The sequence below is a fragment of the Barbus barbus genome (genome assembly GCF_936440315.1).
Source record: "Barbus barbus genome assembly, chromosome: 3".
Lineage (NCBI taxonomy): Eukaryota > Metazoa > Chordata > Actinopteri > Cypriniformes > Cyprinidae > Barbus > Barbus barbus.
In genome coordinates, this window is record NC_136731.1 from 26,685,352 (window position 1) to 26,702,084 (window position 16,733).

The 16,733-nt window shown below is 36.5% G+C and overlaps 1 protein-coding gene across 1 annotated transcript; it reads right to left on the reverse strand.

Annotated features, from left to right (window-relative positions):
- Positions 1 to 3,308: 3,308 nt before the first annotated feature.
- Positions 3,309 to 15,880, reverse strand: LOC306858609 (cytochrome P450 3A30-like). The gene is made up of 23 exons (XM_079399213.1): positions 15,797 to 15,880; positions 15,413 to 15,541; positions 15,088 to 15,181; positions 14,914 to 14,966; positions 14,134 to 14,233; positions 13,934 to 14,053; positions 13,490 to 13,575; positions 13,116 to 13,264; positions 12,881 to 13,005; positions 12,695 to 12,779; positions 12,443 to 12,603; positions 10,818 to 11,044; positions 10,488 to 10,650; positions 10,297 to 10,371; positions 6,648 to 6,767; positions 6,377 to 6,462; positions 6,039 to 6,187; positions 5,828 to 5,952; positions 5,660 to 5,744; positions 5,408 to 5,568; positions 5,057 to 5,283; positions 4,508 to 4,670; positions 3,309 to 4,391 (listed from the first exon to the last, which is right to left on the reverse strand). Exons 2-23 carry the CDS (start codon positions 15,478 to 15,480, stop codon positions 4,266 to 4,268), a joined length of 2,748 nt encoding a protein of 915 aa, XP_079255339.1. The 5' UTR covers positions 15,481 to 15,541; positions 15,797 to 15,880; the 3' UTR covers positions 3,309 to 4,265.
- Between the last annotated feature and the right edge of the window lie 853 nt (positions 15,881 to 16,733).

A 16,733-nucleotide genomic window follows, 5' to 3' on the forward strand; every position in this document is an offset into this window, starting at 1 on the left:
GATTCTGATTTTACCAAAACCTTTAACAATAATCTTTGCTGTATTTGTAATTTTTTATTTGGTTTCTTTTATGTTTTGATTAAAATCAGGCGATGGTTTGTCTTGCCATTTCAGAAAAGGATGCAATGAAAAATAATGAAGACTTTCTAGGTCAAAATCAAAAATTTAGCCTGTTGTCAGTTGAGTCAGCAGGAAGTGGGAAGGAAAAAATGCTGCCTGATTTCTCAAAAATGAAACATGTCTTGCAACAAAGTTCTTGACCCTAAAGATTTCAAATGCAACATGTGTGGTTTACTCCAAGTTACACATGCAAATTCTCAGATGTCACAGAAAGACAAGAACATTTTTAAAGATAAAATGAGGAAAAGGCCTTAATGTAGAATTACAGCTGGTTACATCAAATTCTGTGCTGAGGTCAACTGAAAATATTCAATGATGCAACAGTAGCTAAAACACCATGCCTAACTACAACCCGAATTCCGGAAATGTTGGGACTTTTTAAAAATTTCAATAAAATAAAAACTAAAAGACTTTCAAATCACATGAGCCAATATTTTATTCACAATAGAACATAGAGAACATAACAAATGTTTAAACAGAGAAATCTTACACTTTTATCCACTAAATGAGCTCAATTCAAATTTGATGCCTGCTACAGGTCTCAAAAAAGTTAGCACGGGAGCAACATCGGGCATCTAGCAACTAATTAAGTTAACTGACATCAGGTCTGTAATATCATTAGCTATAAAAGGGATGTCTTAGAGAGGAAGAGTCTCTCAGAAGTAAAGATGGGCAGAGGCTCTCCATTCTGTGAAAGACCTTCCAGCGTGTTATCAGCATTCAGTTCAAAAGCCAGCATCTCTGATGGTATGGAGGTGCATAAGTGCATACGGTATGGGCAGCTTGCATGTTTTGGAAGGCACTATGAATGCTGAAAGGTATATAAAGGTTTTAGAGCAACATATGCTCCCCTCCAGATGACGTCATCTTTCCAGCAGGACAATGCAAAACCACATGCTGCAGCTATTACATTTAGTCATTTGGCAGACGCTTTTATCCAAAGCGACTTACAATTGGGGAATACAAAAAGCGATTCATCTTGAAGAGGCAATCAGACAGAGGAAGTGCTCGTAACACCAAGTCTCAGTCATTGTTCAAATAAGTACAAGCTAGTAAGGGAGGGAGTAAAGGATAGAGGGAAAGATTAAGTTTTTTTTTTTGAGTTTAGGATGAAGTCAAGTACTGCAAAAAGAGATGAGTTTTCAGTTGTTGCTTGAAGATTGACAGGGATCCGGTGTTCCGGATAGGGGTGGGAAGATTATTCCACCAGCCAGGAATGGTGAACGAGAATGTTCTGGAGAGGGATTTTGAGCCTCTCTGTGATGGTACCAGAAGGCGTCGCTCACTAGCAGATCTCAGACTTCTGGAGGGAATGTAGGTTCGTAATAGTGAGTGGAAGTAGGAGGGTGCTGAGCCTGTGGTAGTTCTGTATGCAAGCATCAGTGTCATGAACTTGATGCGAGCTGCCACTGGTAGCCAATGCAAGGAGATGAAGAGAGGTGTAACATGCGCTCTTTTGGGCTCGTTGAAGATCAGTCGTGCCGCTGCATTCTGAATCATTTGTAGAGGTTTGATTGTGTTTGATGGCAGACCAGCCAGTAGAGCATTGCAGTAGTCCAGCCTAGAAACGACAAGGGCCTGGACAAGAAGTTGTGCAGCATGCTTTGTCAGGAAGGGCCTGATCTTTCTCATGTTGTCTAGTGCAAACCTGCAGGATCGAGCAGTCTTTGCAATGTGCTCTTGAAGGTCAGCTGGTCATCAAAGATTACACCAAGATTTCTGACTGAAGTTGATGGGGTAATCATTGATGAGCCTAACTGAATCGTGAAGTCATGCTGTAGAGTCGGAGTGGCAGGGAAGACCAGAAGTTCCGTCTTTGCTAGATTGAGCTGTAGGTGATGTTCTTTCATCCATGCCAAGATGTCCGCCAGGCAGCCTGAGATCCGTGCAGCTACCGTTGGGTCATCTGGTTGAAAAGAGAGATAGAGCTGTGTGTCATCGGCGTAGCAGTGATAGGAGAAGCCATGTGCATGTATGATGGGACCCAGCGATGTAGTGTATGTGGAGAAGAGGAGGGGTCCAAGAACCGATCCCTGAGGAACTCCAGTGACCAGTTGATGTGGTTTGGATACCTCCCCTCCCCAGGCCACCCTGAAAGATCTACCGGTGAGATAGGATTCAAACCAGCGAAGTGGAATCCCAGTGATGCCCAGTGATGAGAGGGTAGACAGGAGAATCTGATGATTGACAGTGTCAAAAGCAGCAGAAAGATCTAGCAGAATGAGGACTGATGATTTGGAATCGGCCTTTGCAATTCGCAGGGCTTCAGTGACTGAGAGTAGCGCAGTCTCTGTTGAATGGCCACTCCTGAAACCTGACTGTTTAGCATCCAGTTTGTTGCACTGTGAAAGAAACCGTGAGAGCTGGTTGAAGACAACTCGTTCGAGTGTTTTCCCTACGAATGGAAGGAGAGAGACAGGTCTGTAGTTTTCTAAACGAGAAGTGTTTAATGTAGGTTTTTTGAGCAGTGGGGTTACCCAAGCCTGCTTGAATGCTGTGGGGAAGATGCCTGTGAGGAGAGATGTGTTGATAATGTGTGTGAGTGCCGGTAAGAGTGTGGGAGAGATTGTTTGGAGAAGGTGTGAGGGGATTGGGCCGAGAGGACATGTTGTAGGATGGCTGGAGAGGAGAAGTTTGGATACTTCTGCCTCGGTGAGGGGACAGAAGGAGAAGATGGGAGTTAGAGCAGTGGATGTGGTTGATTGGAAGTCCTGTAGAGTTGAGAACTGGTTACTGATTGTTCTAGTTAAAACAGCATGGCTTCATGGTAGAAGAGTCGGGTGCTGAATTGGCCTGCCTGCAGTCCAGATCTTTCACCTACAGAGAACATTTGGTGCCTCATTAAATGAAAAATACGACAAAGACGACCACTAACTCTTCAGTGGCTGGAAACCTGTATCAGGCAATAACGGGACCAAATTCCAACACCAAAACTCCAGAAACTCATAACCTCGATGCCCAGACATCTTCAAACTGTTTTGTTTGAAAAGAAGAGGAGATGCTACACCATGGTAAACATGCACCCGTCCCAATTATTTTGAGACCTGTAGCAGGCATCAAATTTGAAATGAGCTCATTTTGTGCATAAAATTGTAAAATTTCTGTTTAAACATTTATGTTATCTATGTTCTATTGTGAATAAAATATTGGCTCATGTGATTTGAGATTCTTTTAGTTTTCATTTTATTCAAATTTAAAAAATGTCCCAACATTTCCGGAATTCGGGTTGTATACATATACTTATCGAACTACTCATTTAATGATATAGTAATTCATTCATTTGATAAAGTGAGTATACAAACAATACCCCTTGAGGAGAATCTCAGGTCTAATCAAATCAATTTCATTATCATAACACAATAAATTTAAATAGTGAGTTAGTCTTAATGTAAATCTTAAAAGGACCTAGAAAAAACATTATATAATACATCACATACTATGATTTAATTATACATGTGCTTATGATTAGTGTGATTAAATGTATGCCCCATTTTGGCAAATTAACTGCCAATGCTGAAAAAGCATTTCCTTTTCTAATATCTGTTTAATTACTGGTGGTTTTCCAGAGCATGGCAGTGCAATTAAGGCTGTAAGAAAACAATGAAAACAAACAATCTATTCCTGTTTAGTCTTTATCGCCAACTCAAATGCTGGACACTGGATTCAGTTTAATGGGCTTTCTGGGTGCAATGAATAACAAAATGACAAAGTATTTCTCAAATGGGCACATTATATGTGGTAAAATAATTCTGATGATATGATAGAAAAGAACTTCACATCTGCTTTACTGCTACATGAATATACATTGCTTTGATTATATACTGTACAATGTTCATATACAGTCAATTATCTAATTGTTTATTTTATAAAACGTAATTATATAATTAAATGCACAATGTTGTGTCTTTTAAAACATATTTGTTACATTTCAATAAGCATTAAACAAATGACACAAAATGAATGAACCAGGAAGAGCTCAAGGTCCATCAATGTTGAGCTCCATAAATCACACAGTGAACTTTACAATGGCTCACTTCAATGCAATGTAAAGGGTGAACATAAAATGTCTGATAATATGATGAAATAATAAAAAAGATTATAATGTGTTTCAGTCTTCAAGATTAAAACGACTTAAAAAAATTGTATTATTCATAATTATATAATGTATATAACTGTTTTTCATTGCATTGATTTGTCTTGTGAGATCTTGGTATAAACTTCAGTGTAATGGGAATCTTCGGCTGAAAAGCAGCATTCATCTCTAGAGGGATCTGAAGAAAACAAAAAGAGAAAATAAGCAATTAATTAATTCAAGACGCAATGCACAGTCTGTCTCACATAACTCATGTATATCAATTCTAACTGATGACAGAGTCAATGTACCAACCTGTGTCTCTTTACATGTTTCCATACTGAAGTACTGAAGCAGTTTCACAACAAGAAGTTTCATGATCATTAGGGCATATCTCATTCCAATGCAATTTCGAGGCCCGAGTCCAAAAGGCAGGAAAGCGTACTGGTTCATCTCTGACTTACTCTCTGGGCTGAACCTATAGTGATATATCAGAAACACATTCAGTTTAGAAATCCTTGTTTCAATTAAATAGTCTAAATAAACTGAATTCACGGTTTGTAGACATGTTTGAATCCACTGTTTATAGATGTGTTTGTAATCACTTCTTTTGAGAAAAATGTGTAAAATCAAAGTACCAGCTTTTGTTTGATTTAATAAGGTACGACAGCATATAAGGATGCTTCCTTACACTCTAAAGGCTGTTTTATAGAAAAAAATCATTTTGTTTAGCCAGCTTAAATCTGGTACATGGTTCTGTAAACTGTATAAATCACATGTGGTAAGATGATCATATGTGAGAAAAACTGAAGTGAGAAAAATTGTGGTTGTGAAAAAAAAGATAGATGTAATGATAGACATCACCTCTCTGGTCTGAACTCATCAGGAGACTCCCAGAGTTGTGGATCACGACACAAAACATATACAGGAATTCCAACCAGAGTGTCCTTTGGTATGGTCACCCCATTGATCTCCACAGTTTTCTTAGAGGACCTTTCTAAGCGTGGTGCAGTGGGAAGGAGACGCATTGATTCATTGATGGCCATTTCCAAGTAATCCATTTTCATCAATGCATCATATGTGATGGGAGTCTAAATAAACCAAAACAAGTCATACCCAATGTATATTTCGGCTTTGTTTTAAACCTAATTCCTGTTCCTTAAATAAAACAACTGAACCAAAAACTATTAACAAAGCAGAAGCCAGTGTGCTCACATCAGGAGGGAAGTTTGTGTCAATCTCCTCAACCAGCTTTTCCAGGCAGTCTGGATTAGTAGCAAGATTATAGAGGAGGTAAGTGAGAGTGGTGCTTGTCGTCTCATAACCTCCAAGAATGAAAACAAGGGACTGGGAGAGAATCTCGTGGTCTGTTAGCCCTATCAAATTCACAAAACAGCATATTTGAAAACAAGTCACATTTGAAACGAAAAAGTCTAAAACGTGTAAATTCTGTACTGTCTCTCAAACCTTTGGCTGGTTGCTCATCTGTGTCCTCAAAATGATCACCAGGTATTTGATTCTGGATCATGAGCTGGAGAAAATCTACCCGACCCTGATTTAAAAACACAGAAGCATCAAAATCATTCCCAGATCTGAATGATAATGAGTGACATAATGAAATAGTGACAAACATACATCTGATTCCTTGTTGTGCTCGTCCTTAATCTTTTTCACGGCACTGTAGAAAAAATCCATAGACGACTTTGAAAAAAGAGTAACCCCCATTTTCTTCAAAATAATTGCAATGGAGGGAAACAATACTGAAATAATAAAATAAACTTATTTTTTATTTCTTTTTCATTATTTCTGTTCATTTTCCAATATTATTATACAAGCAATAACATACGTATTAGCAGCAAGAGAGGATTGAACATATTAAACTGAATAAACTTCTTGATGTTGGTAACGAAAGGATCATCTGCGTTGTTTATGGAGTCAATGTCAACGCTAAAGGAGGAGCTGGTGACCACATCCAAACTGTATGGACCCACAACTCTGGAATAAAAATAATGTTTGTTTCTTATTAGATATATTATATAGTGATAATTTACATATCATTACTTTCTAACAAAGCCAATGTCATCTACAACACTAATTTTGTGTGGTTTATACATAGAAATCAACTGCAGTAAATACTTCAGTAAAGTTCTTAATGTTTTGTTTAAAGACAGACGTCACACATACTCTTTCACTTTAACTGGCTGCTCGTGGTCTTTCTTTTGGATATTTTTAATAAAACGATCTGCATGTGTCACAGCTATGGGAAATATCTGAAACATATTTGGAAATAAGTGTTAGCTACATATGTGTCACTGAGCAATAAGACTATAATAAAATGCACTGGGCTTTGCCTCATCTCCATTTGAACCTCTAAGCCACTGACTGAAAGAAGTAGAGAATATTAGGACTAGACTCCAATGCATGATACAGTTCATATTATGGGCCTTCACTGTACCTCCTTCAGTCGACCACTTGTGAAATACGGGGAGAGTGTACTACGCATTCTCTTCCATCTCTCATCTTTAACCATAATTATGCCATCAGCAAAGGGGCCAGCAAGACCTGTAGTTCTTTTCTGCACAAATTACAAAATTATGATCTTTTCTGCATCTTCAGATGTCTCTGAATTGCCATAATAACAGTTTCCTTGTACAAAACTGTGTTTGGGTTTTGGTGAGCTTACCCTTCTGTTAATGAAGTTAGAATAACATTCTTTCACCAAAATCACTTTTATCATTTCCAGGTCAGTGACCATTAATATTGGGAGCCTTCCATCATAGATCCTGAGCAATGAAAGGAATATTAATCAGTTTACAGTGATTCAGCCAAATACCACCATACTGTTGTGCTCCATTAATAAACTGCACTGTTAGGAAGTACATACTTTGCCTAGCAAATAAAATACTCACATGCATGTTACATACAGGTTAAAAGATGGCAATGTGATTTTGTGGTATGCTGGACTAGTAATCATTACTGTATTAAATATATGACACAGTAGCAATTGAAACAATTGTTTTATTAATGTGCAAAAAGCTTGCTATATTGTGAAATATCCACAACTGTGCTTAAATGTTTTACTCAATGGACAAACTTCAATAACACATAACATAGTTTTCTACAACTCATTTGTAGTTCCTTCATGTAAATTCATATATTGATTGAATAAATGTAATTTCATTTTGCCTCATGTATATATACTAGTATAACAGGGAATGACAAATATTATATATAAGTAGTATAACTATTATCAATTTGATGTTTGATTCTTTTAACACCGTGACTGAGACTCACCCCCAAACTTTTCCATACTTCTTAGCACACTCCATATCGAAATTGCACAAACCCTATAATACATTTGCATACAGACAACTAATCAGAGAAAAATTAAAAGAGTGAATTATTCTTCACATAATAAATTACTCACTTTAGTGTATGAGAGAAGTGTGCCAAAGAAAGGCCAAGGCCTTGGTCCTGGGATTCCCAGTTTCTTGAAAAATCCATGTGGCCAAACACCATAACTTCAGTGGGACAAACAACACGAATATAAAACTACACACACAAATACTAACTAAAACAATATACATTTAACAGAGATTGAGATTAGGGTGACCAGATTTTTTTTTGTTAAGTATCTTTTTGTTGCTGTTTTCACCATTTTAATCTGATTTAGATGTCTGTAGTAGGTACTCCATACTCTGTTCTAGACTGTTTGACATTTCAACTACACATTTACAGTAGAAGACATAAGGACACGTTTGAACATAATTTAATACAGATATTTATGATGAAATAAAAGGCAACTCCGCAAATGATATTCAAGCGATTTGACTATGACTACAGAGTAGCAACCAGATGCATCCATTCTCAGCTCGACTTCCTTCAAGATTAAACGACTTCTACTGCTTGAAAACGACGTATTTTAGGGTTGAGGCAACTTGCACAATGACACAAGGAATACTTTTCAGTAAGACTGACTGAAAATAGACGAACAACCTACATTTTAGTTGGGGTTCGTTCCGTGCAAATTATGTAACAAAAGATATAACTTATGTTCTTTGATATTCGGTCCTCCTCCTAACATACATGGCGATTAATTATTCTCAGTGTAACACTATCGACAACCATTTTATAATTTATTTCACAGAAAATACTCAACACAGTTTATAGAAATCTGTTTATTTTCTATAAAGAGTCGTAGTAGCAGTGAAAAGCAGCTTGGCGTTCGCAGACTTTCTTCATTCATTGACGACTCTCAGCAAAATCAGCTTGACGGTGCAAACAATACCAGACACGACAAACACTACAGAATAATAAAGGGACTTTGGACACGATGGCTAGAAGAACAACGAGGATATTCAGCGTCAAAGAAACGGTGATGCTGACAGCTGAAACCGGGACATATAATTTACAAGAGCTGTATGGCACACCTCGTATCTGGCCACCCTAATATAGATATTAGTCTAAATGCTATATAACACAGAGTAAAACTTAAAAACGATTGCTTTGACCTGTAAATAAATACTCACATATACAGGAGCGTTAGGACCAGAAGCACCAGGGTCCAGGTCACAGACAGAGATGGGAGATCAATCATTGTAAGTCAGCTATCAGCCCAGCTCTGTATTCTTCAGTGTAAAGTCAGTGAGCTCCAGTAGAGTCCTCATTAATGTTGCTGCTGGTTTGGTTTTATTCATGATCCGGAGATAGGCGTGGTCTACAGGTGAGCTTGACCACCAAATAAGGCGTGAATCGACAGGTTATGACAGTTTTGACACTTCTGACATAAATTTTCGGAGACATCGGTGTTAACTGCACTAGGCAAGAGGCTAAACCTCCAGTCATTCCTTTGTTGAAAACAAAGAAAACGACGAAATGCACAAAATAATTTCTAACGTAAACGGGTTCGAGTGTCAAATCGTTTCTGCTCACCTTTACAATAGAGTACAGCCCGAGTTGGATATGTGCAACTCCATAAAACAAACTCATGCGCGCAATAACACTGAAAATATATTTTAACTGTACAGTGACACCCATTGGACAAAAAGAGAAGCAGAGAGACCTCAGCCTGGAGCACTGAGACAAAATACACTGCGAGACTGTGAAGGTTAGTTATCTGTTAAACATATTAAGAGCTAAGCTATTTATCTAAAAATTAATGTTACTCATTTGATATAGTACAGTGCTGCTGTAGTTTGAATATGAGTGTTTTGTATTAAATCAAATCTTAAGTATTGAGAACACTTTCTCAGCTGATGAAACTCTCTGGTGAATTGTAAATATGTGCAGGGGGCGCTACAGGTGTGTTATTGGTTGTTTCAGCTGTCTGTTTAAAGCCTACCAATCACATTTACTGATAAGTAGGGTTGTGGGCGTTGCTTAATAACACCCCTTTCTAATAGTTATCATCAGTGAGACAGAAAATCAGCCTTACAATGTTGACAGACTAACTATATTTTCAACATTACACATATTAAATCCTGTAGATATTTTGATCTTCTGGCATTGCTACTGAAAGGAATTTAAAATGAAGGAATAGCTCTAAAAGTCCACAACAATTGTTTACAAATAACATTACAAATGAGAAGCCTGTCACACAGGAGAGTTCCCTAGTAGTTGTGTCTGTCTGTATGTTACATTTGCCCGTTTCATCAAATGTTGTTTTCGTAATTGTTTTACTTTCTGGTTTGAATTTTAAAATTTTAAAATTACTGTTTCCAACAAAAAATCATTAAAGTTTGTTATTAAAGCACATAATCCTGTCAAGCACATGCAGCTACAATAATAACACTATACATTTGCATTCATTGCTTGTTCTGTAATTAAACAATTATACACTATTAATAATGTATTTTTACATTTATAACAGTGTAAAGTAAATTACACAAAAATTAATGAATCAAGAAAAGCTCAAGGCTCAGTAAACCATCAACACCTTAAATCCAAAAATATGATGTATAGGGTATAATCATATTATATTATCATATTTATTATAAAAAACACAATCGTAATATAATTTTGAGTAATTTTGTTAATGCTATATAACATGGTATAAAATAAAATCAATTATATTGAAATTTTCTTCATTTTAATTCTTCTTTTGCCTTGTGAGATCTTGGTATAAACTTCAGCATGATGGGAACCTTCGGCTGAAACACAGCATTCAGCTCTAGAGGGATCTGAAAACAAGAGACAATAAAGAATATGCATTTATAACTTCCAGTTTAATTAAGAGGCAAAGCATAGTCATCTTCATGTAATTAACGTATACATTCTGATGAAATGATGTACCAACCTGTGTCTCTTTACATGTTTCCATACTGAAGTTCTGAAGCAGTTTCACAACAAGAAGTTTCATGATCATTAAGGCGAATCTCATTCCAATGCAATTTCGAGGCCCGAATCCAAAAGGCATGAAAATGTACTGGTTAATCTCTGACTTACTTTCGGGGCTGAACCTGTAAAAAAATAATAGAGACAAAGTTTAGCCATTTTTATTTAATTAAAATGTCTCAAACATTTTAATTTACATGCTATATAGTATGAGAGAAAAACTGAAGTGAGAAAAATTGTGGCTCTGCAGGAAATACTCAAGAGAGCATCAGTGTCTGATGAATCACATCACCTCTCTGGTCTGAACTCATCAGGAGACTCCCAGAGTTGCGGATCACGATTCAAAACATATGTAGGAATTCCAACCAAAGTGTCCTTTGGTATGGTCACCCCATTGAGCTCCACGGTCTTCTTACAGACCCTTTCTAAGCGTGGTGCAGTGGGAAGGAGACGCATTGATTCATTGATGGCCATTTCCAAGTAATCCATTTTCATCAATGCATCATATGTGATGGGAGTCTAAATAAACCAAAACAAGACATACCCAATGTATATTTTGGCTTTGTTTTAAACCTAATTCCTGTTCCTTAAATAAAACAACTGAATGTTTAACTTTCAAACTGCCTTTAAGGAATAGTTTGCCCAAAAAATTAAAATTTACTAAGGACATCAAGATGTAGATGATTTTGTTTCTTCGTCAGAACAGATTTTAAGAAATTTTGCACTACATCACTTGATTACCAATCAGAGTCCAAACAGCTGATAAAAACATCACAATAATCCACATGACTCCAGTTAATCAATTAATGTCTTATGAAGTGAAATGCCATGTTAAGAAACACATTCACCATTAAACTAAATAGACACATTCAACTTTAAACCATTCCCTCGGGTCAAAATACTCCATAATCCATAATAAAGCTTCCTCCAGTGAAAAGGTTTATCCCCTGTTGTTCTTTTACATCAAAATCCAACCAACATATTTGTTTAAAACAGTTTTGTTTCGTGCATAACTGTCTTCATTCAGATGAGACAATGGAAAAAGCAATATCATTGATAGAGGACTTGCATTTTAGCTGGAAGCAACAGTTTGAATTTAAAACATCTTAATCATGGATTTGTTTCTTACAAACACGCAGCTTTTTACTTCACAAGACCTAATTGATGGACTGAAGTCATGTGTTACATACTGCCGGACACGGAGGTAGGTGAAAAACACAGTGAGTTTATTACAGGTTCAGTGAATCAGCGTTGATAGATAAGGTGAATAGAGGCGAGTCGTGATCTTTAGATATCTTGCAGGTAACGTGTCGGGATTCTGATTGTGGCTTTGTTATTTGCAGGAGCGTGACGTAGAGAGCGCTTGGAGCGCAGGAGAGCAGGAGTATCCACCACAGCGTTGGACGATCTGGAGACGGGGAAGACAACGAGGAGGAGAACAGGAGGTAAGTATAAACAGGTAAGGAATTCAGAGGTAATACTCAACATACGGAGTCCGTTGAGAGAGAGTCCACGTGGCATGAACGAGATCGGACACCGAGTGAACTGTGGTGAGTGCCCTTATGTGGTTCTTGATGATGGTGGTGATGGGGTTCAGGTGCGCGTGATTAGAACTCAGGTGACGTGGATCGTGGTAGTTGGCTGAGGGAAGAGCCTGGCCGTTCTGTGACATCATGTTGATTACTTGTGGATTATTGTGTTTTTATCAGCTGTTTGGACTCTCATTCTGACGGCACCCATTCACTGCAGAGGATCCTTTGGTGAGTAAGTGATGTAATGCTAAATTTATCCAAATCTGTTCTGATGAAGAAACAAACACATCTACCTCTTGGATGGCCTGATTTTTGGGCGAACTATTCCTATAAGCTTGATTCTCTACACAAAAACTATTAACAAAGCAGAAGCCAGTATGCTCACATCAGGAGGGAAGTTTGTGTCAATCTCCTCAACCAGCTTTTCCAGGCAGTCTGGATTAGCAGCAAGATTATAGAGGAGGTAAGTGAGAGTGGTGCTTGTCGTCTCATAACCTCCGAGAATGAAAACAAAGGATTGGGAGAGAATCTCGTGGTCTGTTAGCCCTATCAAATTCACAAAACAGCATATTTGAAAACAAGTCACATTTGAAACGAAAGAGTCTAAAACGTGTAAATTCTGTACTGTCTCTCAAACCTTTGGCTGGTTGCTCATCTGTGTCCTCAAAATGATCACCAGGTATTTGATTCTGGATCATGAGCTGGAGAAAGTCTACCCGACCCTGATTAAAAACACAAAGTAATTTCTGGTTCTTTGAAAGAGTGGCCCTAACAATTTTTGGACAATTAAGCCATGCATAAGCTTAGGAGTGAAATAACATACATTTGATTCCTTGTTGTGCTCGTCCTTAATCTTTTTCAGGGCAGTATAGAAAAATTCCATAGACGACCTTGAAAAAAGACTTATGCCCATTTTTCCCAAAAGATTTGCAACGGAGGGAAATAAAGCTGAAAAAAAAGAAACAGTATTCATATATTCATGTAAATTAAGACCTGTAAAACTAATTTATAATGAAAATCAAAAAACATCAATTTTTTAAATGATAAAAATGACATACTTAAAATCAGAATGAAAGGATTGAACAGACTGAAATTGAAAAACTTCTTGATGTTGGTAACGAAAGGATCATCTGCGTTGTTTATGGAGTCGATGTCAACGCTAAAGGAGGAGCTGGTGACCACATCCAAACTGTATGGACCCACAACTCTGGAATAAAAATAATGTTTGTTTCTTATTAGATATATTATATAGTGATAATTTACATATCATTACTTTCTAACAAAGCTAATGTCATCTAATATAATCATAATTCATATTATTAACTTTACTAATAAATTAAATTAATTTGATGTGGCTTTATACATTAACTGCAGTAAATACTATTGACTATGAATACTTTTTATGTTTTGTTTAAAGACAGGTGTCACATACTCTTTCACTTTAACTGGCTGCTCGTGGTCTTTCTTTTGCATGTTTTTAATAAAACGATCTGCATGTGTCACACCTATGGGAAATATCTGAAACATATTTAGAAATAAGTGTTAGTTACTGTACATATATGTATATGTGTAGAGTAGAGCAACAACAAGTAGAGCATGAAATAATATAAATATTATATAAAAGTATATAATAAAAAAGTTTTTTGCGACAAAAACTTCTAAGTGGAGAACACTGAGATTCTCAGTTTCGTCAGTCTGAAAGACTAGATACCAATGTCTGAAACAGCTAATGTCAAAGGGACAGTTCACTCTCAATTTGTTTCATATCTGTTTAACAACTTCATATCTTATTTTGTCATACAAAGAATAAAGAAAATCATTCATATTTTAAACAACATGAGAGGGTGAACTATGGCTTTAAGGGCCTGTACTGTACCTCTTTCAGTCGACCACTTGTGAAATATGGAGAGAGTGAACTGCGGATTCTCTTCCATCTCTCATCTTTAACTAAAGATATTCCATCAGCAAAGGGGCCAGCAAGGTCTGCATTTGTTTCCTGTACAAATTCCAAAATGATGATGTTTACTGGGGCGTAAAGAAATCCTCAGCTTTGTACAACTTTGAAGGTGAGCTTACCCTTCTGTTAGTGAAGGTAGAATAACATTCTTTCACCATAATCACTTTGATCATTTCCAGGTCAGTGACCATTAATATTGGGAGCCTTCCATCATAGATCCTGAGCAATGAAAGGAATATTGATCAGTTTGCAGTCACATAGATTCAGGCAAATACCTACACTACCATTCAGACGTTTGGGGTCAGTACATTTTTTTTTAAGTCAATACTTCTACTTAACAAGGATGCATTAAACAGATCAAAATTGACATTAAAAACAAGTATAATGTTACAAAAGATTTCGGTTTCAAATAAATTCGGTTCTTTTGGGCTTTCTATTCAAAGAATCTTGACAAAAAAAATATAACAAATATTCAGCAGAACAACTGTTTTCAAAATTGTCACATGATATGCTGATTTGCTACTCAAGAAACATTAGCAAATCAGCATATTAGAATGATTTCTGAAGAATCATGTGACACTGAAGACTGGAGTAATGATGCTGAAAATTCAGCTTTACATCACAGGCATTAAGTACATTTGAAAGTATATTAACATAGAAAGCAAGTATTTAAAATATAACAATATTTCACAATCTTACTGTTTTTGCTGTAAAATAAATGCATCCTTGGTGAGCATAAAAGACTTAATTTAAACAAATAATAAAAAAATAAAAAATAAATAAACCTCAGACTTTTGAATGATCTGTTGTGATTCACTAATAAAGCACCCAGTTAGGGAATACATTTGAACTAACAATAAACCTGACTTATTTAATGTAAATGTATGACTCAAACTCACCCCCAAACTTTTCCATACTTCTTAGCACACTCCATATCGAAATTGAAAAAACCCTAAAATACATTTGCATATAGACATAGAAGAAAGAGAGATAAAAAGAGTCTTATTGCTCCAGCATCATTGGAATGCGCTGTCCTATATTATTCTACAGGAGTTACATAATTGATTACTCACTTTAGTGTATGAGAGAAATGTGCCAAAGAAAGGCCAAGGCCTTGGTCCTGGGATTCCCAGTTTCTTGAAAAATCCATGTGGCCAAACACCATAGCTTCAGTGGGATCGATAACAGAGAAATCAGATAGCAAATAACCAAGATGAGATCATTAGAAGTTATGAACTGTACAGTGTGATGAAGAACACAAATACAAGAATACATCCCACTACTAATTAAAAATACAGATACTAACTAGCTTAACTAAAAGCGGTAACACTATAACGACAGAATACTGCATAGCTTAATAATAGTTTCTTCGACCTGTTATTGTTGTTTAATACTCACATATACAGGAGCGTTAGGACCAGAAGCACCAGGGTCCAGGTCACAGACAGAGATGGGAGATCAATCATTGTAAGTCAGCTATCAGCCCAGCTCTGTATTCTTCAGTTGAAGTCCTACTGCACACCGATGCTGTTGGTTTGTATTTATTTTCATCAGACGGGGAGTGATCCAGAAAAGGGCGTGGTTTACAGGTGAGCATGACGACCAAATAAGGCAATACACGACAGGTTATTATAGTTAACACTTGACATTTTCACGTATCGAGTTATCGGCGTTAACTGCACTAACCAGCAGAGGTTAAGTCTTCATTTGACGAAAGACACAAACAACCGAAACCAAGTTTGTCCTAAGTGTCAAATAAAGAAGCACATCTATTTTACTCACCTTACAAGACAGTAAAGCCCATACGACTTTATAAAACACACTTCCTCTGTGTTTTGTTGCACAATAACAAAAGGTACTTCCTTTCATTGCATTTTAACAGTTCATAGTGACACCCATTGGACAAAACGTGTAAGAGTTCAGTCTTACATATTTTTTTAAATAGCTTTTTGGAAGAACACAAAACCACATTAGTTTACATTCAGACCAGGTTTGAGAAACTTTTGACCGAAACGTTTTCTGTTTTGAATTTTTAAGAATCACAACTTCATTGGAATGTTACGAAACTTAGTAACTTTTATGGCATTTAGAATATGAACACAGACACACACACACACACACACACACACACACAAACAAACAAATAGTCACACTTGTGGTCTTCGGTCAAAAATGACCGACCGAAATGAATGGGAAATTGACAAAAACAATCTATAAATTTGACACGATGCAGACAAAAAGTACACAGCAATGACCGGGTGAAACTCTAAAACATCAACTGTGCAAAACCAACACACACACACAATTATACACAATCAAATGAATTGGTATGGCTATAACCATATAGCCAAAATAAGTCGTAAAACTGAAATAAGAGTTTGAAATCAGATCAGACCCGGAAGATTTAATCTCTGATAAAACATTTTTGTTACATTTTTATATAATTTTAATGTTTTGTTTAACAAAATGCTTTCAGGTTTGACTGTAGTAATAATAATTCCAAAACTGACACTTCAAATCAAAAGTTCAAACCCCAAAAAATCTAAACCTTTACAAAAAGTTGTCTTTGAGAATGTCTAAATATATATCCAAACCCACAACTTAAAAATAAGTATTTATGTCTAAAAACAATTAGAGAATTTATAGGCCTTTTATATAGAGCTATTTAGGAATCTATGGGCTAAACCATGGAATTGCAGATGTTTTTCTTATTTTACTC

What these genes read in the sequence shown, in the direction of transcription:
- LOC306858609 (XM_079399213.1), bottom strand. Translation starts at nt 15,480, where the DNA reads ATGATTGATCTCCCATCTCTGTCTGTGACCTGGACCCTGGTGCTTCTG. An exon ending in GTCCTAACGCTCCTGTATAT is followed by an intron (nt 15,182 to 15,412) that starts GTGAGTATTAAA and finishes ATCCCACTGAAG; the next exon opens with CTATGGTGTTTGGCCACATG. An exon ending in TCCTCTCTTGCTGCTAATAC is followed by an intron (nt 5,953 to 6,038) that starts GTATGTTATTGC and finishes TTATTATTTCAG; the next exon opens with TATTGTTTCCCTCCATTGCA.